The sequence below is a fragment of the Ochlerotatus camptorhynchus genome, unplaced genomic scaffold (assembly GCF_037179485.1).
Source record: "Ochlerotatus camptorhynchus isolate MF236.1 unplaced genomic scaffold, CSIRO-AGI_Acam_v1.1 ptg000274l, whole genome shotgun sequence".
NCBI classification, from domain to species: Eukaryota; Metazoa; Arthropoda; class Insecta; order Diptera; family Culicidae; genus Ochlerotatus; species Ochlerotatus camptorhynchus.
Genome location: NW_027040763.1, coordinates 367,659 through 394,198, shown reverse-complemented (window position 1 = coordinate 394,198; position 26,540 = coordinate 367,659). Strand labels below are relative to the sequence as shown.

Here is a 26,540-nt window from a genome sequence, read left to right as displayed (position 1 = left end):
TGTCACCAAAAACCGCTTTCCCTAACACAGGTTTCAAAATCGAATTCCATCCGGTCTCACTGAATCACCATGTATGGTGATGTCCGGTCGGTCGGTCGTCAGCAGCAGTAGTGCTTTCGGCGCGTGGCGTTGAATATTGTACACAACGAAAGGCTACCCGCGAGCAGCGAGCTGCTGCCATCATGAGCGTACATTCAGCGAAGAAGGAGTAAGAAGACTCACCGCTACTGATCGGAATCCATCTTCGTGAGTCGCTGTGGGTCATATATGCCAAACGTGTCACCCTCGTTCCAAACAACATACAGCTCGCCAGCCTCAACCGTGTTGAGCACCCTAATAGCTCAGTATTACTCACCCATCACGACAAACCGGTTCTTTTTAGCACCACCATAAATTCGATAAAGAGTATTTTTTGCATATTTGTCAAGGTCATCAATCGGTTCCCATATGTTTGAATCTAACATACGATGTATTTTTAAGGCAAAATTGGGGGTTTAATTTCGAAAACCAAAGACTATCGCGGCATGAAAGTGGACTGATTTTGATCCAGAGATGTTGGATTTTAATTCTTAACACGCCTAGGAAATTTTTCTACGCTCCTGTTAAAATTAAGACTATTATTTTTCAAAATGTCATTATTGAAAATTGCACGAATGTGCAACTGTTGCTATGATAATTAAAATTATCATCGATTGCCTGCGAAAAGCGCTTTCCCTAACACAGATTTCAAAATTGAATCCCATCCGGTCTCACCAAACGGTATTTATTCTATCACCACGTGTGGAGGGTAGTGGTTTTCTCCAGTACACAACGAAAGGCTCCTCGAAAGCCGCTAACTAACAAGCCTGCCCTCAAGAGCCCTCGATTCACCGAAGAAGGAGATAGATGCCAAACCGCTACTGATCGGATTCAGTTGCTCGTCGTGAGCCGCTGTGGGCCATCTATGTCAAGCGCGTCACCCTCGTTCCTAACAACATACAGCTCGCCAGCCTCATCCCTGTTGAACACCCTAATAGCCCAGCATTGCTTTTCAGTTCCACCATCCACCAGTTAATTTTAATAGAACGTTCGCTCACCTTGCTGCCAGCCACATCATCCCCAAAGCTCTTTGATAATGTACCCAGCAGCCAAACGTTTGTGGTCAAATGCGTAACAGTATTGAAGTGGTACATACAAATTCTCGCTATGACCGAGTACCACATGACCATGTCAATTAACCAGAAACACTTGGCAAGTCAACCAGGAATCCTGGAAAATCGAGAAAAATTCGGGATTTTGTTTCCACTAGGAAAAACTGGAAAAAAGTGGAGGATTTGAAAAACCCTCTATGAAAATAATCTGGTTGCAATAATTTCTGAATTTCACATAGGTGGCACATTTTTTTTAATAAATTCGATGTTATTCAAAACTAATCCTTTCGCTCCAACTAAAACAACAACAAATTTGCAACAAGATGAAAAAAAAAATACCCTACGTAAGGGTTTATAAGGGAAATATGTTGTATTTATTTATTGTTATTTTCATGTTCTTTTCCGAATCAATCGGACGTATAGTTTGGCGACGATAGTGACGTGATTCATTGATCACAGAATAAAACTAAAATTGACAGCTGAGTATGCCGTGACTAATTGCTGAATCATTTCAAGTACATTTATTATCAATAACTTGGTAGAAAGAATGAATCATTTGCTTCCTAGCATTAAACTTAAGTGTGATATGGGTATCGATATGGAGACAAGTAGATACAATTTTTAAGCAAATAAAATTAATCCAAATGGGCAGAATCTGAACCTTACTTGCTGATTTTATGTATATCATTAAGTCTTCAATGTGCCATTTTCGAGTTTGCACTCATTGAGAGTGTATTTCATATTCTTTCAGTTTCTTGCCTGTTTCGTTCTACTGCTATCATTTTCGAGTCTATATACTGCTCTGGTGCTTGGTGGAATGAACACTTCTTCAGCTATCTTTTAGCATCCAAGCATGACTATTTTGCTGCTCATCACAGTTAATGAATTTGCCCATAATTGCATTCTCTCTTATTCGCTCAAAATGTGTTAAATTGTTTGCACGAATGTCGTCGATACAGTATAAATAATAATTTAAAGTAAGAGTGTCAATCTCAATACCTTCTGATTTTACTTAAACACACTTAATCCTCTACAATTAAAAAAAAAGTTGTATCAATTGTTGGAAAGATCTATTGAACAACCATTTACATGAACAATGCATCGGTTTAAAACTATTCTGTGGTTTTTCGCTGTGAGATCCTTATTCTCGTTACCACTTCGAAACTGTAGGTGCACAAATATCAGCTTCCACGCTTCGTACCACAGTGAAACTGTTACTCCCCGTTGGCTGTACTGCAACATACATAAAGTAGCAATTTCAGGTGACAGGTAATTTCCGAGATGTGTGTAATTGAAAATTCTAAGTGGAAGTGCATGTACAGCCATTTGTGGACTCAACAAGGAATCACCTTAAACAAATATGTTCTATGATTATCAGTAAATTAAAAATTTCATTGAACAAATGCTCTTAACTTTAAAAAAAAAACAAATAAATTCCGTCGTAATGACATTTAGACTGATCTGAAATTTGGAACTGAATTTACTCATGAGTTCTAGTTTCTGTTGTTCAAGTTTAGTTAAAATTTATCTCCTTCCCTAGGCCACACAATATACAGTGCGGTCAGTTTCTACGCGGGATGCCCCGCGCCGCATAATCGTAGAAATTTACATACATTTTTCAAACGATGTATTGACCTTACACCAGTTCGTTACCTTCTTAGGAAATGAAGGAGCAATGTTTATTTCATAGCTCATTTTTAATTCTTGCGGACAATAACTTCTTGTAATGTTTGAGTTATGAATGCTGCTCAAAATAAACTATAATTCAAATTTATTTAATTTAAGCTCACCTATGTGAGTAATTCTTTATAATCAGCCAATTCCTGATTTCAGGTTCCGCAAAGATAATTGATGAAATCCTACCATTCTCCTTCGTCGAGTATAATCGCTACCTGCGACCAAACTCATTAGAATAGGAATGAGCTGATGAATATCCGTAAATCTAACAATCTCATTTTTTCGTAATTTGAATAGCCCGCTTTTAATTCACCTAATTTACGACCAGTAAACCACCGTTACGAACGAACCACTGACTGTCCATATGCATACACCAGCGGCACTATTAACTGACTTTTATTGCTCTGAAGCAAAATTAAATCCACCTCCCGTTCTACGCCGACGACCGAATGCACGTTTTCAGCTGACATTGAACTGTATGATTCGAAGAGATAATTTTTTGTAATGATCCAAAATTGTTGCCACATATTATTGACAGGACACAAACTGACGGCTCTAGCGGGTCAGCTTTTATAAAATAATATCGGGGGAGCCCCAATTAATCCACCGAGAAACGGTCCGGCGTCTATATAATTTGATCTATTTTCCGTCTTTTTAAGCCGTTTTGACCGGATTGAACCCGGGTATGCTTTTTTGCCTGTGCGGTTGTCGGTTCCGTGCCGCCGCCAATCGCCACCAGTTTTTGCAGGTAATTCCGTGATTGTAAATTGGTGCCAGTAGAGCTGCTTTAACAAGCCGCTGCGTATACGCATATCAAGGTCTTGTTAAATCGCATCGCTTGTGGACTAAATACTGCGACGGAAAAGCACTTTGATCGATGGATCTGGCTAGTTCTTTCCCATAATGGTGGATGCTAATGATGCTTTCTAAAATAAAACTCCATTTTTGGTGCCGCGAGAAGAAACCCTGACATCGGGTGCATGTGCTAATGATTGGAAATCTTCAGATGTACTTGTGAAACAGGTGCGAAGTAGTAGTAGCTCGGTTCCATTTCTAGATTCGAAAGTGTGAAGATCATGACCCTGACAGTCAGTGGTGGTCTCTCTTGTAAGTAGAATTATCGAGTGTTGAAACCTAATTGTGGCGGTGTGAGAGACCCATTATTTTAATTACGACCCCTACGAGAAAGATTCGGATACCTCCGGTGACCTTATGAATGCTAAGGGGTTAAATGGAAAATTATTCGTTTGGTTTTCAAATTGTTGCCACGGATGTTAGCTGAATTATGCTTACTGACGATTGTTTGATGCCATGCGGGGCTTGTGAATGTCAATAGGAGGTCAATAGCGGCCTGTAATTTACATCATTTGGAAGCTTCATTTTCAGGGAAGGGTATCATCAAGTTATAGCCGACAAATCACCACGGTTAGTCATTGTATTGATAGAAGAATTTTTCACTGTTTTCAGAGTGGCAAGTGAACCGGAAAAACCGGGAGACCCGTAAATTAACCGCGAATATAAAACATCCAGGGAAGAACCCGGAATTGGATTGGAATCTTAAAATATTTGTTTGTAGCTAATCTGTTAATAAGTATTCCAAGTTTGATATCTCCAATGTTTCTCCTAGTAAATTCTTGAATATTTTTTCAAGAGCGGATTTTTTTCACTGCTCCATAGTACATGATACCAACAATTACGTCTGAGATCTATGTAAAATAGCAATGTCTCAGAGTCTGGCATTTTGAATATTTTTTAATTTTTGAACGTTCAATGCTTTTCACATCACAGAATCCAGAACATTTATCAAATTCTTGGATATTGGAATGGAAGATAATCCATAGAGGGTTTTTCGAAGTTTGAGATCTAACATTTCTTACTGTTTCACTTTTTTTGAAATTTCTAGTCCCTTTATATCTTGTACAGTTTTCTAAAACCTGCATCTTGAAATTTGTTCGCAAGCATTTTTTCAGAATCTTGTGAATTTTTGTTTTTGTTGCTGGATCTTGAATTCGTGTGTCAGGATTTTGAAAAAAAATTGAATGTTAGGGATTAATAAATTATTTCTTTGAAACTTCTCTTGCAAATATCTCAAGGATTTCCTTAAGATCATTCCGAAATATCTTTAGAATTTCTTATAATTTCAGGATTCCCTTAAATAATAGTTTAATTCGATCTGGTATTTCTAGAAATTTTCTCCATAACATTATTGGAATTTTGTGCAGAACACTAAACGAAATTCCTCCAGAAGACTAATGAAATTTACGCTACATTATCTTCGAATTCTTAATAATTTAATATGTTGTTCGACTGGTATTTAGGGAGATTTATTTTTCATGTCTTTCTCAGTATATGAGTTTGACCGTTTGGATTACCCTAGACTGAGAAAGCCATAAAAAAGAAAAATTCTTAATAATTTAAAATAATTGTTTTATTTTCTCGCTAAAACTTTCTTTACAATTAGCTGAGAATATTCCACGGAAATCTCGTGGTATGCAATTTAGAGTTTAGTATAGTATTCTACCAAAATTTCCATGGATATCACCTCAGAATTCCGTTGAAATAATTCTCAGATTTTCCTTCAAATTCTTCTCAAAATGCCGTCGAGAGGATCTCTTGGAGTTTGATTTGAATTATCTTGCAACTTTCCTTAGAATTCCCTTGGAAGTTTAACCGAATCTCCTGGAAGAATACTCTGAGGAAACTCCTTGAAAAATTTCGTGAATAAAGGGTGGGCTCTTTTCCCCACTCATTGGGGCATTCTCCTGTTGGATGGCCTGTGTTTTGACTGGTTGTATGACCCTGTTGTTGTGAGGAGATTCTCCTTTATACCGTGAATGCACGTGGACGATGTTTCCTACGGATTCATCCAAACCGTTTTGGCCCTTTATTCAATGGCAGGTTGAGTACAATTAGAGGCTATTAAACTTGATCAAGTCGAATCGAGGATAGTCCTACAGTCTATCGACAGTTGTCTGCAGTTGAATCTGCAGCAATACTCTCTCAACTAAATTTTTATGGGTCCTCTTAGAACTCGAAAAGTATTCTATGAAAACACATGCAGAACAAATTGTCCCACCAATCGAATGATGCGCCTGTATAACATAAATTGCGAAAAAATTGATATCATGATGTCCAAAGACCAATTTTAAACTCGACTACGAGGAAATAGAAATAATGCATAGCGTGTAAGTAAAACATTATAAACATTGTATGCAACTTGACGAAATAAATAAATAAATACAGTCAGTGGTAGTTTCTTATCATCATCATCATCAACTCCTTGAAATTCCCTCAAATTGCGTATGAATGCTCTTAGGCATTCATTTGAAACTATCTTCGAACTAGCTTGAAATTCTACAAAGAATTGTTTAAGCTATGGTTAATGTCCCTAATGTAGGGTTAAAGTCCCTATAATTGGGCCCATACATAAATTTCGAAGGAAAGCATTTTTTGACAATATGTCAGCAGCAATCAAAAATAATCATTTGTATTGTCCAGATGACGCATTGTTCTAAGAAAAATTGAAGAGTTTAAGTAAGGACTGTTCTGTTTATATAAAAAGAAACATATTTTCAGTCACAACTATTTTATTTGTCTACTTAGCTTGATGCGAGAAGAGACGAACCAGCCCAAGGCTGAAAGTCTCTCTAAGAAAGCAAACAATAATCTTGGTGCTTTCTTCGGAAGTGAAACTCTGCTTATAAGCAACATATAAAAAATAAACAAACAATGTATTTGAGGCAGCAATTCACATGAGGTCTAAAATGCATTTTTTATACATCTATCAATATAACCAGAACACCAGTATAAATTTTGCAATTGTGTCAAGTGAAATATTTTTTTTTTATTTTAGCTCTTCTAAATGACGTTACACACCAGTTAAAAAAAAAAGTTTCTTAGAACAAAGTGTATGTACGATTTTGCAAAATTTTCGGTGTAGTTTTTCGTCCCACGTTTACTATTAAAAAAACTAACTAGGGGAAATGGATGTAATGTCGGCCTAAATGCCCCTAATTTGGGCCCATACATAAATTCAGCAAGCGAATAAATTTTCAAAGCGACCAAAATATCCATTAGTATCTATCGTTTATCTAAATAAAATTGATAAATAGCAGATTTTTAGCGATGCGTTCAATCTTATATCCATAGGCCAACATTAGAGTCATTTCCCATATTAAATCTCAATAATTTTGATACTTCCCAATCCTTTAATTTTAAGCTATTCAGTGACAGTTTTCATTACATTTGTATTGAGAATACACATTTCAGCGTGGGAAGTGAACCAAGACAAACTGGAAAACCGGGAAGAAGTAGGGATTTTATTTTCATCGAGGAAAACCGGGAATAAGTCGGAAATTTGATAAATGTACTAGGAAATCTGGTTTCTATGATTTAAATAGCTTCTGAATTTACCATAGGTGCAGTTTTTACCAAATCGTATATCATTGTTTATTTTAATAACGAAATCAAAACTAATCATTTCGGAAGCAAACCAGCCTTTAGGCTGAAAATCTTCTATAAAGTTATAAAAATTTGCTGCAAGATGAATAATTTATACCTAAGTTTAGTAGACGTATTGCGCATTTATCTCTATTTTAATTTTCTATCTCGGATCATTTGGATCTATTTTTCCGATAATTATAGCTACGCCCTTCAGCCAATGGCAGAATCCAGCAAAAAGTGACAGCTAAGCTTACCGTGCCTGATTGCGGAGACTGAAAACGTCTACCATGTACCATTTTTGCAAGTACTTTTATTTGGTAGAGTAAATTAATAATTTTCAAACGATTTTATCTATCTTTAAGCAGATTAAAACAATCCATATGGGAGTAATCGAAGCCATAAACGATTTCTCGATGATTTCGATACTAAATCAGATGGTAATTTTATATCGTTCAGGCTTTAATCTATTATTTTCGAGTTTGCACTCGGAGAAAACATTTTTCACATTCTTTCAGTTTCTTGTCTAATTCGTTCAACTGCTGTCAATTTTGAGTATATGTACAGTCATCTGCTTCGTAGAATCAACACTTGTTCTATGATTTCTTAGCTTCCAACGATAGCTATTTCGCTGCTCGCTTGAGTAAATGTATTGACCAATAATGGATTTATCCAAAATCGGTTGAAATGCTTTTTTCTGCCAAAACTGCTTTGCAATCATTTTCACCACTTTCATAAACACAATAACACTAATAGTTTAAAGTAAGGGTGCAATTTTTAATGCCTTCCAATTCTACTTGAGTGCCGTTACTGGTCCTCATTGTGTCTAATATTTGCATGTATTTTATAACTTCAAAATTGGCTTAATGGCGAGATTTTAAGAACTTGTAATAATTTATACATAAATGCTGTATAAATATAGTTATACAGAATCATCCAAATTTAAGGAAGCTCAATATATTGCAGTGGTTTGACAAGCTTAATAGACCAGGGTTGTTCATAAAATCTTTAAAAAGTCTGACTTTTAAATAATTTTTTGATCAAAATTGTGCTTACTCGGTTCCAAACTCAAACCGGCGCGCTGCTTAAATAAGATCATTTTTGTTATAACAAAGCTAAATCTAATAGAATTTTTATTATTAAAAAAATCGGAAAATTTAAACGAATTTCCGGGGGCGATTCCGGCGTAACATCCATACTTCTCACGCCAAAGTCACGAGTTCAAATCTCAACCCTGGACAAGTCACGAATGACCCAAGAGTGTTAAAGTGACTATAATAATAATAAAAAATGAATTTCCAATCAAATTGATAGAACCATTAATGTGTTTCTTTGTAGAGTTCTTTTTAATATCACAATTCGCAATTTCAAGAACATTAATCTCTAGATTTAAGAGTGGTTTAGTTCTGTACATTTCAGACATTACTTACCTCTTTGCTGCAAACAGTAAGAAGTGGTTTTAGCTGTATGTGTATTTACAAAAACCTTATTTTTTTAGCTCGTGAAATTGCTAAGTGTAATCCAAAAAAGTGATGCCACAAGGAATCACTTTAAATTTAATTATTAACTTAATCAATTATAATTAATTTAGATAATTATTAATAAAATAATTATTTTCCAATAGCATAAATTGTAAAACCAGATTTTTTTAGTTTTTAACCAAACGGAAAAAAAACCTGGAATTTTTAAATAAAAAAAAATTCTTGCCACCCTGAAATTTCAAAGAAATAAAAAAAAATCGTTCGGACTATTAACTCTGTCAACAAACTTTTTATCACATTTTTTTTATAATTAAGTGATCTGACTAGTGTAAAGAATAAGATTTTAACGGGTGTTCAATAAAAAATGAGAATGATTTCAGTGCCGTCCAGCGCTCTTGTGAGAACATCTCGACTAAGTTGCGTCGTACGGTTGACCAGGGCATCCAATATTTATTGAGGTTTTTTTTTGAAGAATAAATTATGTTTTTAATAAAAAATACTGAATTCGTTGAAAAAACATTTTTTTTACTTGCTATATGACTGAAAAAATTCTCATTTTTTATTGAACACCCGTTATATCTATTGTGCGTGCTTGAAAATAATATACCATCACATATAGATTCTGTAAGGTCTACCATCACGCAGGCTTGCAATTGTTCATTACAGCTAAAATGCTATTTTTCGTAATTATGCAACAATGAGATACTATAATGATAATTTTTATTTGTAAGATGCAAGAAGAGGTGGTAAAGTTTGTGTATGACATATAAAAATTTGTCAATTTTGCTTTCAGAAGGTCACAACTAGCGATTAGCTGTAACGATGAACAACGCGATGAGCGAGCAATCAGCGATCATAAAATCGCTAGTTGTGACCTTCTGAAAGCAAAATTGACCAATTTTATATGTCATACACAAACTTTATCACCTCTTCTTGCTTCTTACAAATAGAAATTATCATTGTAGCATTTTAGCTGTAATGAGCAATTGCAAACCTGCCATCACGTATAGATTCTGTAGAGGGCGGAGCCGAAATTCAACTAAGCAGGACATTTAAATTTAAACAACATTTAAACCGGGTTCTCTCAACAATTCTGGGTGCTAAACAAAATCTACCATCACGTATGGAATCCATGCTCGTCTTTCAAAGGAAGGAGCTGAAATGCAACTTGGCAAACCAGCGAAAGCAAATGAATTTCCATGATTCAGCGAGGCCAATTCTATTAAATTCAAAGCAATTGGTCGAAGGGCACAACAAAAGTTTCAATTTTGTCGACGAGTGTAATTTACATGCAGCTTAATAAATTTCAAAATTCTGATATAAGTCTCATTTCAAATTTCAAACTTCAAAAAATGATCTATATTATGTAACATAATTTTACAAAATTCTGAACATTTATTTTGTTACACAAAAGAGGGTGGTCTAATTTCTATATTTAAAATAAAATCCGTTGCTTTTTTTCAGTAACATCAATTGCTGAAATCAATCATGCTGGTATTCTTTTTATTACCATATTTAGCTGTTTATATAAAATTGGCACCCAGGAAAAAAAAAACTGGGAATTTAATTTCTTAAATTTAGTGGCCACTCTGTGTTTTGCTCTGTCACCCATTGTTGGTGAGTGCAGTCAAACTTTAAACTTTAAGTCAACGATACCGAGTTGACCATATTTTTTGTCGATGATGAAGAATGTGTTGGGAAAAGTAGCATTTTTTTATGTGCCACTGCCGTGATTATTTTGCAGCGAACTTTTCCTTACTCTCTTGCTTGAACTTTCGTGCGCCAAGCAGATTTCTACGCTCAACGTTCCTATTGCATCAAGACTCACACCGCTCTTCTTTTGGACAACATGAACCTGCTACGAGTATGATTCGCACGTTTTCTACAGTTGAAGAGTTGTTCGAGTTTGGGGAATCTGCTGCTCAATTCCAGAGACGTATTATTAACTCCAGATACATTTAGTATTTGTTATGGCTTCTGGTTCATTAAGACTTATTGTCAGATGGATGTATTAAATAAAAATAAAAATAAAAATAAAATAAAAATAAAATAATAGTAATTTAGGTGATCATTGTGTACCAGGTTAGTTTGGTTTTATAATTTCTTCGCTTCTTTATTGCGTATGTTTGACAGTTACACGTATTTCGTTCGCAAGGTATAGCATTTTGCAGTGCAGCTAGTGCTTGATCCAACAAGTGCTAGAATTTCAAAACTGAAAAGTATTTAAAAGCCCTACGTTCTGCTGCATTAAATTTGATTCCATTCCGAACTCAAATTGTGTCTAGCTTGTAACTAATAACTATAGAATGAAATGGTTGAAATTGCCTACCAACTATCCATCCATTTGCCTATGGGAAAACCAGCAGACATACTCGCTCCTAAATGCTTCATAAAACTTAAATACCATTTTCTGCATTAACCACCCCTTCGTCTAATCATCCGTACAAAATGTGTGTTAAAAACAGCTATTACCATCAGTTTAGCCATTAAATAGGCGTCAAAATACCCACCACAAGCATAACTAACCGAGTCTAACAACGGAGCCATTGGCAACAATCGATATAAAGAAATTAAATTGTATAACGATAAACTCCACTGACTGACTGACTGACTGACTGGCTGACTGATCGGCAGACTGGTATTATTAATTTCTTCATGTGCGTTCATGTTTTCAGAGGTCTTTGGACACAGAGGCCACATGATGCTCAAAGTTTCGCCGGCTTCCCAATCGATACACGATTTTTTCCCTCTCGTTTCGATACGCGCATTTCAACATACTTGGGTACTTGCACGTTTGTTGCTGTTACTGGCTGTACGATCGAAGTACCTACACATTTGCCAAATCGAGATTGATTGAAGAGAGCGAATGACGTAAGGAAGGTTGAATCGTGGTGAACGATTCTAGTAGGGTCGTTCATTCAACCGTGAACTGAAGAGCCGCTTAAGCAAAGTTCAAGAGCATTGCACTCGCTCTGTATCGGGAAGAAATGTGGAATGTGGGTCACTTCGGGTTGAAGCATCTTTGCCCGGCTGCTGCTGCTGCCGTCGTTTCGACGACGGGATGTTCGCATTCTGAAGATGCTCGCACTCGATCCGACAACGCAGGAGGAGAAATGGGTGCGGATTGGAAAAAAGGTCTCTGTAAGCACCTTTCTTCGGCTTCCGCACTCTTGTGTGAAAACTGTTTTGTAATTTAAAGAGAGGCGGAATTGTTTGTCGATTTAATTACAAGTCATTCGTGGCGTTTAATGGGGAGGAAAGTGGAACGTTTTATTGCTCTTTTCTTTCGGAGAGGTATGGCGGCGGCTGCCGGGTCAAATATCTGCCTAGCGGGATCTCTATGATTGCGATTGGTTATTATCGTTGTGAATTGTGGGGAGAAATAGGCCTTCTTCGTTCGGGGTCTTTGTTGGGTATGAAATGACTCGTAAAAAGATACAATTTCGAAGCTGAAACAGTTTAAAACTATTTGGACCATTCAATCTGATCATTAGATTAATTACACACTCTTTTTCCGTTCCCCTTTTTTTGCAGCATCACGATGTCCCTGCCGGGACTGCCCCCGCTACCGAAGAGTCTTAGTGGTTTCGATCTAGCAGGTCACCAGCTCCAAGCTCACCAACTGCACCACCTCCAGCAGCAGCAACAGCAGCATCAGCAGCAGCACCATCAGCTGCAGCAACACCATCATCAGTCATCTCATCAGCAGCACCATCTGCATCCGCCACAGCATCAACCACCACCTCCACCTTCTCAGCAATTGCTGCTACAGCAGCAGCAACAGCAGCATCAGCTTCCTCCATCCCTGAATCACCACCCGACGAATCCGTTTATCCCGATCGGGATCAATCTGCAGAGTGTCAGTATGGCCTCGTTGGTTTCGCAGCATGGCCATTCGCCGGTCAGTACCGTCAGCAGTGGCAACAGTATCGTGGCAACACCAAACAGTGGTTCCAGCAGTGGCGGTGGCAATGGTGGGAGCAGCATTCGGAAGCCTACCAATCTAGATACCCAGCTGGCGATCCTGCGGAGAGAAATGGTGAGTTGGGTTTTACGTAATTTTTCTGGGCATTGTGCAAATTTGTTTGTTTTATCCAAAGATTTATGTGAAGAATCTACCGGATAGGTTTTATTGTTTTTATCTAGGTATAGTAAATAACCTCATATACATATTCTGTAGAATAGTTGTTGGAAACCTTTCCAATTAATTTATAAAATTTTCGTTAATTTATTTTATGAATTAAGTTGATTTCCGCCTTTATATTGGGCATACAAAATCATCTTGTAAGGATTTTTGTATGATTAAAAAATTAGTCAGGAAAAAAATCATGTTCGCTATACTGTCATTAAAAGCATATCAATCCCACCTGAAAAAAAACAGCAAGTTGCCAAAAAAAAAAAACTTGATTTTTGTTTGTTGACTCCTATTATACTGCCTTGTCCTATCAAGCAAATTAATTGCATATCAGTCGCATCCTCAAATTCAATCGTTCAAAGGAGAAGTTGGATTTCTGCTTTTCGAGTTGCCATATTTTTCGCTGATATAACATAACATGCAAGCTTCAAAGCAACTGATTTTATCTTGAAAACTTATTAATAATTTTACTATGATTTCTTAAATTTACATGGGAATCACACTAACTTCGACTGTCATTTTCTCAATGCCTACTTTTTCCATATGGGACTGGTATGAGATTATAGGCAGTATAAGACTTGCTACAGTGAATCTCAAAATTGAGCTGCCCTTAAGCTTTAGAAAAACAGCTCTACGAGCACAATTTAAAAAAAAATAGATTTTTGATTTTTTGCTGGCTCATCACACGTTTATTGGTTATCGATAAAGTTTGGACATATTTAGTTGAGTGTGTTAGAAGTTAGAGCTATTTTAGAAAATTGCCCTTATCTCAGTAAATATTTTTTTTAATACAATGAACCAAACTATTTGAAATTTTGCTCATTTTGAGTCATAATAATCTGCAATATGTCACTAATTTTACTAAAATCCTTTCACTACACAAAAAAGTTGAAAAGCGAGTGTTGCTAAAATTGCTCAAACCTCTTTCCATTTCTTTCTTAAATCAATAAATAGTTGTTCGACCTCCAGCTCAGATTATAAAAATCTAGCTATTCAAAGTGTTAAAAAGAATTGTGTATTCAGGTGTGTATTCTGAACAACACATGCAACTTTGAGTGAAAATAGTGAAATGCTGGTATATACACACTTAGAAAAATTAATGTAAATTTAGGTGTTCTGAGACTGACATATACGAGCATCAATTTTGACATAAAATTAAGTGATATTAGACGTGAAATTCAGCTCAATCAAACGTACTTTCGAATTTTTCAGTCTCGGAGCACATAATTTTACATGATATGTTTTTTTACATCTCATCCTTTATGTCAAAGATGGATTCCGTCACGTGTAAGATTAGGTATTTCTAAGTGTGTAGTTTATTGACTTTCTCCGGAAGTTTCTTCCGACTTCGCCCGCAAGTTTCGTTCAACTTGGCCAGGAAGTATTTTTCGACTTGTCTGGAAGATTCTTTTGATCACCGGAAATTTCCACCAAAATATTCCCCGGATGCTTCCAAAAGTCTTTCTGGATCCTTCCGGACATTTATTCTGACCTGTCCATGGACATTTCTTTCAACTTCCTTCGGATATTATTTTCCAACATTGTTCAAGTTTATTTCAAAAAGTCCTTCTGCTGAAAATGTCTTTCGACTCCTCCTCGAAGTTTGTTTTTAGTTAAGCTAGAAGATTTTTCCGTCGTCTTGCGGGAGTTCCGGCCAACTTTTCCCGGAACTATGATTCTTCCGATTCTCCTTGGAATATTCTGCCAACATTGCCCAGAAGTCCCTAGGAAGTGTCCGAAAATTTACTCCAGAAGTTTCTTCTGACTTCTCCTGAAAATTTATTTCTTCTTTCTTCTCCCGAAAGATTCTCCGATATTTCTCTGGAAGTTTGTTCCAACTTGCCTCCAAAACTTTTCCAACTTATCCTGGAAGTTTTTTTTTTGGGAATTCTTCTGGCTTATCCAGGAAGTTTTTTTTTTCGATTTCACCCAGAAGATTCTATCAAAATCTCTCGGATTTGATTTCAAATACACCTTTGTGCTCATTGTTACCTCTAACCTCTAGCAAGGCGTGAGTAATCGGCCCTCGTTCCACTAACATTAGATTTGAGGAAACTCAACTTAATAAAAATTGAACTTTGGCTCCGCAAAGCTAATGCGAAGGAGTCTTGACCAAGGAATCACAAATATCTCAAAATAACAAAATGACAAACGATCATCGAGCCGAACGATACCGCTATTTCAGAAATGGTAAGCAATAATGATGTAACTTCTTCTCATTTTGTGGGGATTCCGATGAAGCTATGTCATCAACAGTGTATATTGCAACAAAGCAGACAAGCAATATACCATCATACTTCTACAACTCCGATCAAGCTATATTACGGAGGGAGAGAGAGAGAGTTTATCGTGGTAGCGTTTTGTCTTTATGATTGGTTGCTTTATGTGTTTGGATTCCCTTTGAAAGCTTCCTTCAGATTTTCATAAATTTCGTTCTCTGATGTATTTTTCTGACATCCACCAAAACTTTGTCTGACTTTCTCCGAAAATTTCTTCAAGCAGTCCTTCTGGTCCCTCCCGGAAATTACTTTCGATCTCCCCCGGATGTTTTTTCTGACTTTGCCCGAAAGATTCTCCCATCTTCCCACACAAGTTTGTGTCAACTTCTCTCGAAAAATTCCTTCGATTTAACCCGGTTGTTTCGACTTTTTTCAGAAGTCCTTCTGGCTACCCCAAGGAAGCGTCTTCCCACTTTCTCCGGATGTTTATTCTTCTTTATTACTCCCATCTGAAAGTTTCCTTCATCTTTAACCGGATAATTTTTCAAGCTCCTCCGTTTGTTTTTCGGATGTTTCTGTCAATTTCTCCAGGAAAATTCTTCTGATTCCCCCGGAAGATACATACCTTCTGGCCTCCCCAGGAAGTGGCATCAAAGTTTCTCCGAAAGTTTCTTCTGACTCCCTCCAGAATCTTCATCCGATTTCTGCTGAAAATTACATCCGCCAAAAAAAAATTTTCCGACTTCGATAGGAAGTTTCTCCCGACTTCTTGCGAAAATTTCTTCGAAGCTTCGTCGAACTTTCCACGAAAATTTAATTCAAGTTTTTTTCTCCGGAAGTTTTTATTTTCATGTTTCTATTGGAAGTTTCCTTCAGAATTTCTAACAGTAGTTTCTTCCAATTTTGCCTAGAAGGTTCTTCTGACCTCTTTTGGAAACTTGTTTCAACTTGTACAATATAATTTTTCCAACCGCTTTCCTCCCTGCAAATTTCAATTGTTTTTTTCAGCTTGCCCCGGAAACTCAGATTTCCCCACGAAGTTTTTCAGACTTCCTCCGGAATTTATTTCGCCTTCCAACAGAAGTCCTTCTTGTTTCTTCTGGAAATATCTTAGACTGCCCCGGATATTTCTTTCCGATTTATCCCGAAAGTTGATTCCGATTTATATCGGACGTTGATTCCAACGATTACCGGAAATGGCTTCCAAGTCTTTCTCTGGAAAATTTCTTCTAATCTCTTCCGAAAATTTCTAACCTTAAAGGTTGAACACGAAAAAATCCGGACACGAGGATCTTGTTGGGGTTTGTTTTAAATTGCGTATTATTTTTCATAGTTCAATGTTTCAGCTGTACATTAGTAGGTATTATGCTTATTGTAAGGCCATTATTCCATCCTTCATTCTTACCATAGGTCATTGATCGAACTTCGTACACGGCACGAGCCCTGTTCCCACTTGTTTGACTGCCAAATTCTATTTCCGCTTGAAATCCTCCAGGTCAATTCCAGTTCCATTCTTTTTCCTCAGTATGTGCTTTACAATTGACCAGTACTCCTCAATTGGCCTTAGTTCCGGTGTATTGGCTGGCTTAATCACCTTGGGAATTACTGTGATGCCATTTTCACTGTACCACTGTTCGGTGGAATTTGAGTAGTGGCAGTAGTCCGGACAGAATAGGCAATCCACTTCATGCTGCTCCAGAAAAGGCAGTAGTCTCTTCCATAGGCACTCCTCCTGCTAAATTTGCTGGCAGTAAGTAAGTAACGAAAGTTTTGCTCAGCCCACAACTGCAGATAGCTTGCCAGACTAAGAACTGTTTCGGGAATTTCGGTTTTAGAGACCAGTATTTTCTTCTGTTTTACGAAACATGATAAGTTGTAGTGAATCCGAAACTTGTACCGGCTCGCAGATTAGAGGCTGTTCATAAACCGTTTTTAAGAGATTTTGACCTCCCTCACTCTACATAGAAAATCGCCCATACACATAGTTGAAAATTTGTATGGACCGTAGACAATAAGAACCCCCCCCCCCATCTATTTGATTAAGGATTTTGCATTCATAAAATTCAACTGAATATGGGCCTGGCGTTAATGTTTAGCATTCATGCTTCTCACGCTGAAAGACTTGAGTTCAAATCTCACTCCGGACAAGGTGTAGAACAAAACAAAAAAAAAAAACAATTAGGGACACATGAACTTAAATTAAATTTCCAATAAGACGTTAACACCCAAACTTGAAGTTCAGTTGCTTTAGTTAAAAAAAAACTCTTGACTGCATAATGGGAGTTTAAAATGATATCATAAGTCTGATCGCTTTGCTTTCATTTTGTTAACTGACTTTGCTGTACCCTTAACTCGATGGATCATTATGTAGAATTTCACTTGGCCTAATGCTAGTTTGCTGAATTCCATTAGATCCGAATCCACATTTCAGCAAATGGCATCTGCAATGTTTCAATTTCATTTAATCATAAAGTAGGAGCAGTATCTAGGCGGAGCCATCGCTGTATTTTTATTTTTAATTCGAGATTTCAAACTTATTTCTTAATACGAGATCTTATTCAAAATTCTTCAAATCCAGGCTCATGAAAAATGTCTATAGTTCCTCGACCTTTTTCTAAAAGACATTTACTGGTTCAGTCCAGTACCGGAAAATGCTCGAAATGCAATCCTACTGTTCTTCATACCACGTACGAAATCCCAGCTCATGGATACATCAACCAGCCAAACGACTTCTTCTCGTCATTCTAAGATCAAGATTCGCAGAATTCAAGAACATGCATGTTGTTGCCTCCACATTCTCGATGACTCAGCCTCGAAACAAACGAGCCCTTCGGCCACAAAAAAAAAAAAAAAAAAACGATACTGTTTGTACTGATGCCCGATCTGAGTTGATATCAAATTGCTTCCAAGCAACCAACAATGCCGGCAGCCCCGATGTGACTCATCGACCTGCTTGGAAACCTGTTATTATAGTACCCGTGCGTACCCGTGTTTCGGAAGATTCCTCGTAGATGACGGCTTTCTTCGTATCCACTTTTTATTCCGTGTTTGTTGATTTCCAACTGCCGATATTTGCCCAAGTCAACACGAGTGCGTTGTGTTTATTAATTTGTCTGCTTGCTTTCGACTGAGATGTGATGTGAGATGTTTGGGCGGGTTTGTCGTTGTTGTCGTTGTTGTTGTTGTTTTTGTTTACCTAGCTTCAGTTTTCGATTCTTGACACAACCAACGTTGAAGCGTTGCGAACGAGTCTTGTTTGATTGATTTGGTAAATGATTTATATATTTGCATCCGTGAGTTAAATTACAGCAGTGGAGTTCAATGGACGACGGTAATTGGCATCCGCCTACGAATGCTAGAATGAAGAAATAATTTGAAAGTCACATTCGCTGTCCACAGTATGGTTAGTGGAATTTTTCAAGAAGCACAACAATCAATCTCTCAATTCACACTAAGTAAAAATTCTACAAATCAGTGAAGCAAAATCGCCCACCTCAAGCAAGAGCATTGTTGTTCGCTTACAGATAAAATGAGGTGCTGTCAACAATTCAGCATTCGCCTCAAAAACCGTGGAGGTCATTAGGTCCAAAAAAAAATCCACAAACTAACCACGCCACTGCATAACTAAATCAGACCACCAGCTCAGACGAAAAAAGCAGCGAACGCAAACTATGTCAAATCCGCAGAAGTAGTGGGACCGGCGCTACAAGAGGTCAGACAATTAAAATCATATTACCTTAACCCATGTGCCGGACCGTAGAAAGTCAGCCAATAGCCAAACCAAGCCAACGACGCTCGCTCGCCACAGCAGTAGCAGCAGTAGGGAAAAATGATTATAATCATACTATTCGGACGGCTGGAAATGACGACGGTCTTCGGATGGAACCCACTTTCCGAGACCTTGCCACCACTTTCGCATCTTGATGCTTTGACCTACAAGTTGTCAGCTGACTCCCTCGTCCGTTCAGCGCCGCATCGGTCATCACAGCCATCCGGCGGGCACGTTGAAAGTGTTGAATTTTTAAATTCGCTTAAGTTTCAATTATCCACCTCCGGGCACAGTGGCGGTAGTGCTGCATATTTTCGACAGTCGCTTCAAAATCAGAGGTCACGACCAGAGACAAGTTTTAAAGATCCATCTCTCTATCGCGCACAGCAGCAGCAGCAGCCGACAAACAAACTCACTGAAAGTAAACGCGCACCTTAAATAGAGAGGTGGCCGAAGTGTAAATTTAATAATGGATCTGTTTGTGCTGGGAGCCGCGGCTACCAAGCCGTGGTACGGTAATTGGCTTTTCTCCATCGAGTGGTGATCTTCGGAGTGGGATTTTTCGCCTGAACCGTTCGTTTCGGCGCGATGGTGACTGTAGAAAGAATTATTGCCGGTCAATTGAAAAAGTGTTCGCCAATGTCAAACGTGGGTAATGAGGTGATGAGAAGTATTTCTCCGCGAAAAGAAGGAAGACGATGGAAAGCTGTGTGAGCTTTGATCGGTCGCATAAGAATGCCTTCAAGCTGGATTGAAATCAATGACGGCCATAGAAAGCGTCCAGAGTAGAAAAATGTCTTGCCAATTGATGCTTTTACATTGACCAATTAGAGCTCTGGTGGCAAAACGGTTGATGGGGTTGAGTTTCAGAAAAAAAAAATTGACTCAATGTCTTCGACATGTCCCAGTATTCGTCAGAATGATCCAGAACATCAGCATGGCTCAGACGATTTTAAAAGCAATATCAACGTGATGGCATAATGTATGCAACATCTTCTAAAATTCGTATAAGGAAATAGTTCAAAACTTTTCAAGTGATCTATTGTAGGTTGTTAGTCTAGTCGAGTACACCAAGAAATGACATTTGAAATTGTTCAAACACCCGCAAAATTTAAAGTTTTTGTTGGAAAACCGATTTTGGGTAAGTTATCGCATACTATCATGAGCAGTCTTGTAAACGGTCACGGTAGTCGATACATTTTCTGTGATAATCGACTGCCTTTGCCTCCAACACTTGCAAAACAAGCTGTCATAGTACAGTACCAAACTAAAATGTCATATGACAGGCTGTGTCATACGACACTGTTGCCGAAGACCGTCACGAATGTATATATTTTAGTTTTTCTCATAATATGAGCTGCTGATGCTGTGTGAATTCTGAAAACAGCAAGCAATGATGTCCTAGTAATAACATTTCTGATCAGAAATGGTTTAATTTACACCAATTTGAGGAATTAGAACGAAATTTTATTTTTGCTCGAATGTTATTCTACCGTTTGTCTTGTGTGCGAAAGACGACGGTAGAGCATGAGTGTAAGAATACGCGCACGACAACGAAGCGAGTGTAGTAAAAAACGTTAACCGTCATTCTAAAATGTCTTGAGAAATACTTTTACTTTCAGAATTACTCTCAATAATTTTATAATTCTGTCAGGCATTGCTTCGAAATTTGCTTCTACAATTCTACTCACAATCCCCATAGTAGTTTATCATACATTTTTTGAATGCTTCTATTTTGCATACTCATCATAATTCAATGTTTCAAAGTTTCAGAATTCTTAAATTTTTGTTAAAGTCCAATAGCCTTATAAATCTGAGAGCTTTTAAAAACTCAAACGCACAGTTAAAGAATGTTAAAATCTGGCCTAACCTTACAATCTTAAAAATTTTCTCATTTAATGTCTTAGTCCGAAAATTAATATGTTATTTCGTAGATCTCATTATTATTTTTTAAGTTATTAGCGAGGTATTGACCAGGGAAGTCAAAAGTGACAGTTACGTTACATCAAGGTATACCTGTACATGTTTTAGAAATAGTGAAATTTTTGAATCATAAAGCTATATTCAAAATTTCCTTCTCCCTCTCCTGATCCATAAAATTGTCATCCACTAACCTCGAGAAGATCGCGAGTAATCGGTTCAAATCCTTTAATTTTAGATTTAAGACATTAATAATGTATAGCGAAAATGATAACTGGGCTCTGTAATGTTTATTAGATTGAGCCTGTACAAATAAAGTAATTAAAAAAAATAAATCAAAATATCTCATTATTTTCTAATTGGGTTTCTCTGCTCTACCTATCAATTCGGCCTAGTGTCCTGCGAATAATTTACATGTAATTTAAATAAATCTAGATAGAGCTGGAATTAGGGCGTAACAGCTTTTGTAAACAATGGCTTCTCTCGATGATTTTTAACAATTCAAGGCACGCCCATGAAAAGCAACATAACCGTCGGCTAGTATAAGTCTTCTTCTACCCGATGGTGATATTGATTTGCATAGGCCAGCCTTGACTTTCTAGAAATCATCGAAAGAAATCATTGTCTATCTAGAAATTACAAAATTCTGAATCTTTTAAAGACATTCAACATTTATTTAATCATCACATAGTTATCTAAATTATGTAACATAATTTGAAAATTTATTGCGATCTCATAAAATTAATATACTCTTTCTATTGTCGGCATTCGAGAGATTGAATGAGCAACACATACAAAAAAAATGCTTTTGGTCGTATCGCCAGCTTGAGGCGAATCTTTACCTAGTACCCTACCCAATAAGGATGTCCCTAAGTCGGTGACCTCTCGGTAAGTAAGTACAACATCCTTCTCTATCCATAGCTACGGTAGAAATGGGCGTGGCTGGGAATAGCGACAGTCTTGCTTTTGGTATCCTTGTTCAAATTGGAAACCATGTCGTTACTCCCCTGCATTATTCCTGAAAGCAGTCTTACTGAGAATTTCAAAAGAGACATGAGTGCCCTAGTATCCAATCTACGAAGTATACCGTAACAACGCTGACGCTAACGCTAAATCGGATTTGTTTGTTAATATGAGTTAAAGCGAAATTCGGTTGGAGGAACGAGTACTTAAAAGATATAATATTCGAGTTTTAAGAAAAGCGTGTTGGTCGGAAATTTATAACAAATCCTTCTCAAGAGTAGTTTTATCGTCGTCTTTAAGATTGCTGCCGGGATCGACATCTGGTAGCAACAAGTTGAACAGGAACTTGGTCGTAATTGTTTTGTGAAATGAGGAGCTCGGTGGCCCTGTGGTGACCGATTTTGCTTACTGAGCAGAAAATCATGGGTTCAATCCCAAGCTCCTTCATATTATAGAGTTATACTTCAAATCGGCTTTCTTTAATAATATGATACTAAGCGTAATGAAATTCGGTTGAAAGGACGGATACGTTTTTTTCCTTGGTTTGTTTTCCGTCGATCTTGTTTTCCGTGCTGAGCACCAATGCTACCGACGCCAGGGAGGTAGCTCCTACATCTGGACCCTACCTATCGACCCATTAACTCATGAACCGGGGACCAACGGCTTTATTTCCCTTCCGAAGGAAGGTGTGATCAGAGATGTTATGTCTCAGAACATCCCGGTGGCGCCGACTGGGATTGAACCCAGGCCTGCTGGGGTGAGAGGTAATCACGCTTACCACTACACCACCGGCGCCGCTAGGACGGATACGTAAAAGAAGTAATATTTGAGATTTAGAAAAGACGTGTTGATTGGAAATCCATTTCAAATCCTTCTCAAGCAGTTGTTGTTGTCGTCGGTCAGATCGCCGCCGGGATCGAAACCTAGTAACAACAAGTTGAACGGTAACATGATTGTAATTGTTTTGGGATATAAGGAGCTCGGCGGCCTAGTGCAGACCGATTTTGTTTACTGAGCAGAAGACCGTGGGTTCAAACCCAAGCTCCTTCGCGATATTGAATCGTTAGGACATCAATTCAGTATATCGTTAACCAAAACGAATCCTGCTGCAATCCCAACCCTTGCATCCAACATCCCAGTAATTTTTGGTGAAAGTGCAGAGGTGTTCTCGGCTTTCATTAAAGGAAGTATTACGACAACATTTTCCTACCCATTCCTCTCTTGCATTTGGACGTGACCGGCGCTGGTATTGCCTTGTTTTAGATAACCAGTATTTACACATTGAGCATGATTGCTAGTCCCCGTCTATTGGTTCTCTGGCGCCACTGTTGTTGCGATCTGAAAACCTATTCTGAGAACTATTTAGGAACTCATTTTCTATCTTCTTCCCAGAAATTCATTGGAGTTCAACTCAGACTTTCCTTAGGATATTTATCAGAATTTGTAATTATTATTCTCAACATTTTTGTTGGATTATTACTTTTATCCATTTTCAATTCTCATTAAAAAATTCCACAAGTATTCTCTTCAGAATTCTATTGAATTTCTTTCTAAATTGCTGGATCCCTTAACATTCTTCAAAGCTGCAGAGCCTTACAAATTTCCCATACTAAAATCATATTTTTTTTTTAAATCTTAGTTCTTGTTAATTTTCAAAAATTGTGTTTTTCGATTGCTTTTCTCAATTCCATATTTTAAATAAATTCAGTTTTCTTCTAACTCTAAGATCTTGAATATAAAAATATCGATGCCTGTGAGTCTTGGATATTAACTTTATCCAATTTTTCAACATTTCTGTTAGTATAGACTACAGAGTGTTCAAACCAGCTATTCTCCTTCTTTCTGTTTTTTTTTTGTTTTAAATTATTATAGACGCTTTAACACTCTTGGGTCATTCGTGACTTGTCCGGGGGTGAGATTTGAACTCGTGACTTTGGCGTGAGAGTTATGGATGCTAACCACTACGACGGGGTCGCCCTCAGCTATTCTCCTTAGAATTACCCAGGAATTCACATTCACACATCACTTAGGCTTTTGCATTTCATACGACTTATTCTCAGAATAATTTTGGGATTTTGATTTTAATCAAAACTCAGTTGAATTGATTTCCAAGATTTCCTCTGAATTTGTTAGAAATAAGTCTGCAATTCTTTGGAATTTTCAAAATGATTTCATAATTGAGCAAATTATTATAACCTTACGCATTTTTCGAAAGCTTAAGTAAATTTTTCCAGGGACCATAATTTTTTTTTTTCGAAACAAGCATCTTGCAATCTTTTTGAAATCTCACATTTCAAGTCACAAATCTCGAAAACATGTCATAATACTATGCCAAAGCATCAGAATCATGGAAATTTTGTTACATTTTTTTTGCTCCTGTTAATACACATTACGATGCATCACGATGTGTTGAAACATTTCCTTGAATCGAAATTTTTGAATCAAGTTCTCGATTTTTAAAACAATTTATTAATATAAGGTTCAATTTATTTTGATGCATTTTCGAAACATTCAAAAGCAGTTTTTATCGAAGCATCATTTCAGATTGAAAAAAAAAAACTCGTATTATGCAATTCCTTTTGATATTTTACACCAAATGAAGCGAGCTTTTTGCAATCTCAAATGATGTGTCGATTAAAACTGCTTTTGTATTTTTCGAAAATACATCAAAGATTTATCCGCGCCCCTTTGTCAGTCAAAATTGGATTCCTTAGCAACAAAAATAAGCAATGACACCAATAATGTCCATGCATCAGAACCCTAGTCTTAACCACTTCAAACTAAAGAACAACGAATAGAACATTAGGAATTACATAGGTGAAGACTAACTAACTCATTTTTTCCTTGTTTCAAGATCATCCTCGGTTCAGGCAACCAGAGGACTTATCACTATCAACAAGACATAAAGAGTTACAAGGACTAAGATGTGTTCCTTTGGTTACCGAAAAATCCTATTCTCCTAGTTTGAAGTAGTCTAGACTAGGAATCGGTGGTAGATCCTACATTCCGTAGTACCACGAAAAGGTGATCTACCCACGTTACGGGGCAATGCATCAAAGTTGATTTAATCTTAATGTTCCACTCTAAAATTCGGTATAATGGCATATTCAACCCTATAAAGTTCGGGTAACTGACCTTCTATGACTATGCTGAATACTACCGGGAAATTTTAGAGATTTGAACCGAGGGGGGAAAACCGGGAATTTTAAAATGAAAATTCACTGGCCTCCTTACCCCTAGTTTGATTGATAACACGTGAGGATCGAAACATGGTATCACGTGTCTTCATGGTTGATGAATTACTATTTCGTAGCCTCATCCCACATCGAACGTTGTTAAAGTATATTCATAATAGGATTGCACGTAATTTTAGTCCGGGATCTTGAGAATTTCCTAAGCATTAGAAAAATTTTAACCACCGATTTAGCAAAACGTCTGTCGGGGATTTCTCTTTGATGCCTCCCTTACACGATTTCTCCATATTTAACTTCGATGGTGCCTTTAATATCGAGTTAGAAAGAATTGACTGTAATAGACCTCAGAGAAGTGTTGTAAAATGAGTGCCTCCAATACTTTGCTGCTTATGAATTGGGGAAATGCTGGAGGAGGCTGGGTTCGATTCCCGGTCCGGTTTAGGAATTTTTCGCATTAAAAAATTTCTCGACTTCCCTGGGCACACAATTATACTAATCCAAAAATGGTACAGACATCGAAAGCTCTTAATTAATAAGTGTGGAAGTGCATCTACAACACTAAGTTGAGAGCACACAATAAGCTATACGCAATATATGCTATGAGCAATAAGCTTGAAATGCAAAGAAGAAGAAGAAGAAGAATTGGTAGAAACCATTGTTTAATTTAATTTATGCGTATAGTTATTCTAAAAGTTGAGACAATTCTTAAAAACCGGACATGGAAGTAGATCTCTTCTCGTTCGATGAGTAAAGTGCATGAAAATAGCCACTTGACACGGTCTGATTCGTAACCGTGCCGGTTGAATCTACAAAGTGAACTTTGGAACCTCAAATGCGTCACTTTTTCACTGGAAGTCGATGTGCCACTTTGCGGTTCGAGTGCGCTTCCATTTCATATGCTAATGCAATCGCAGGCACACGAGGAGAATATAACCTTCAGTCGCACTCAGCAGTTATTTTTTTTCCTACTTCAGCAGGAGCTAATCAGTGTAGAGTACTCCATTAGAAACTACCATATTGGCATCATTGCTACCAGCTGCTGCTACATATTACCTTTTCAGAGAGCGCGATCGCCAATATTCACCCGCTGTCTGTGTTTCAGTATGAGCCAATGGAAAACGGAAGACGAGATAATTATGTTCCTCCTCTCGATGGGAGATCGATCTGACTGTATTGCAGATTTACCATGTTTGCCTACTTTCGAGAAAGAAGCAGATGTTTTTCTCCATCCACGATCTCGCGTATGAGTGTAAGGTTTATTGGACTCTTCTATAACTGTAGATCCTTTCTTCCTCGATCGATTAAGAAATTATTTCACTCCAACGAAATCGAGACTCGAAATTCGATGCGATGGGTTACTCTTCCCTTTTGCCTTCTCTCATCTAACGGATCAGAATCAGAACCAATCGATGTGTTAATTAGATGCGCCCCCTAATGATGAAGATGCCACTTGGGTAAGAGAGGGCATAGTGACCACACAGAAAACGGCGGCGCGGCGCCAATGTGGCTAGATAGATCAAATTAAACTTAATTAAGCTACTTTTCAATTTGGAAATCGATAGCACCTGTTCGTAGTTTTGTTTTGTTCTTTCTGGGCCTTCGCGGTTCGCTC

General features: G+C 37.5%; 1 protein-coding gene across 1 annotated transcript in view; it reads left to right on the top strand.

Annotated features, from left to right (window-relative positions):
- Positions 1–26,540, top strand: part of LOC135705696 (putative uncharacterized protein DDB_G0288537) — a 178,561-nt gene that overhangs the window by 17,779 nt on the left and 134,242 nt on the right. The window contains exon 2 of the mRNA XM_065227497.1: positions 12,263–12,767. Within this exon, the coding sequence (XP_065083569.1) occupies positions 12,263–12,767 (505 nt within the window). The remainder of the gene's footprint in view (positions 1–12,262; positions 12,768–26,540) is intronic.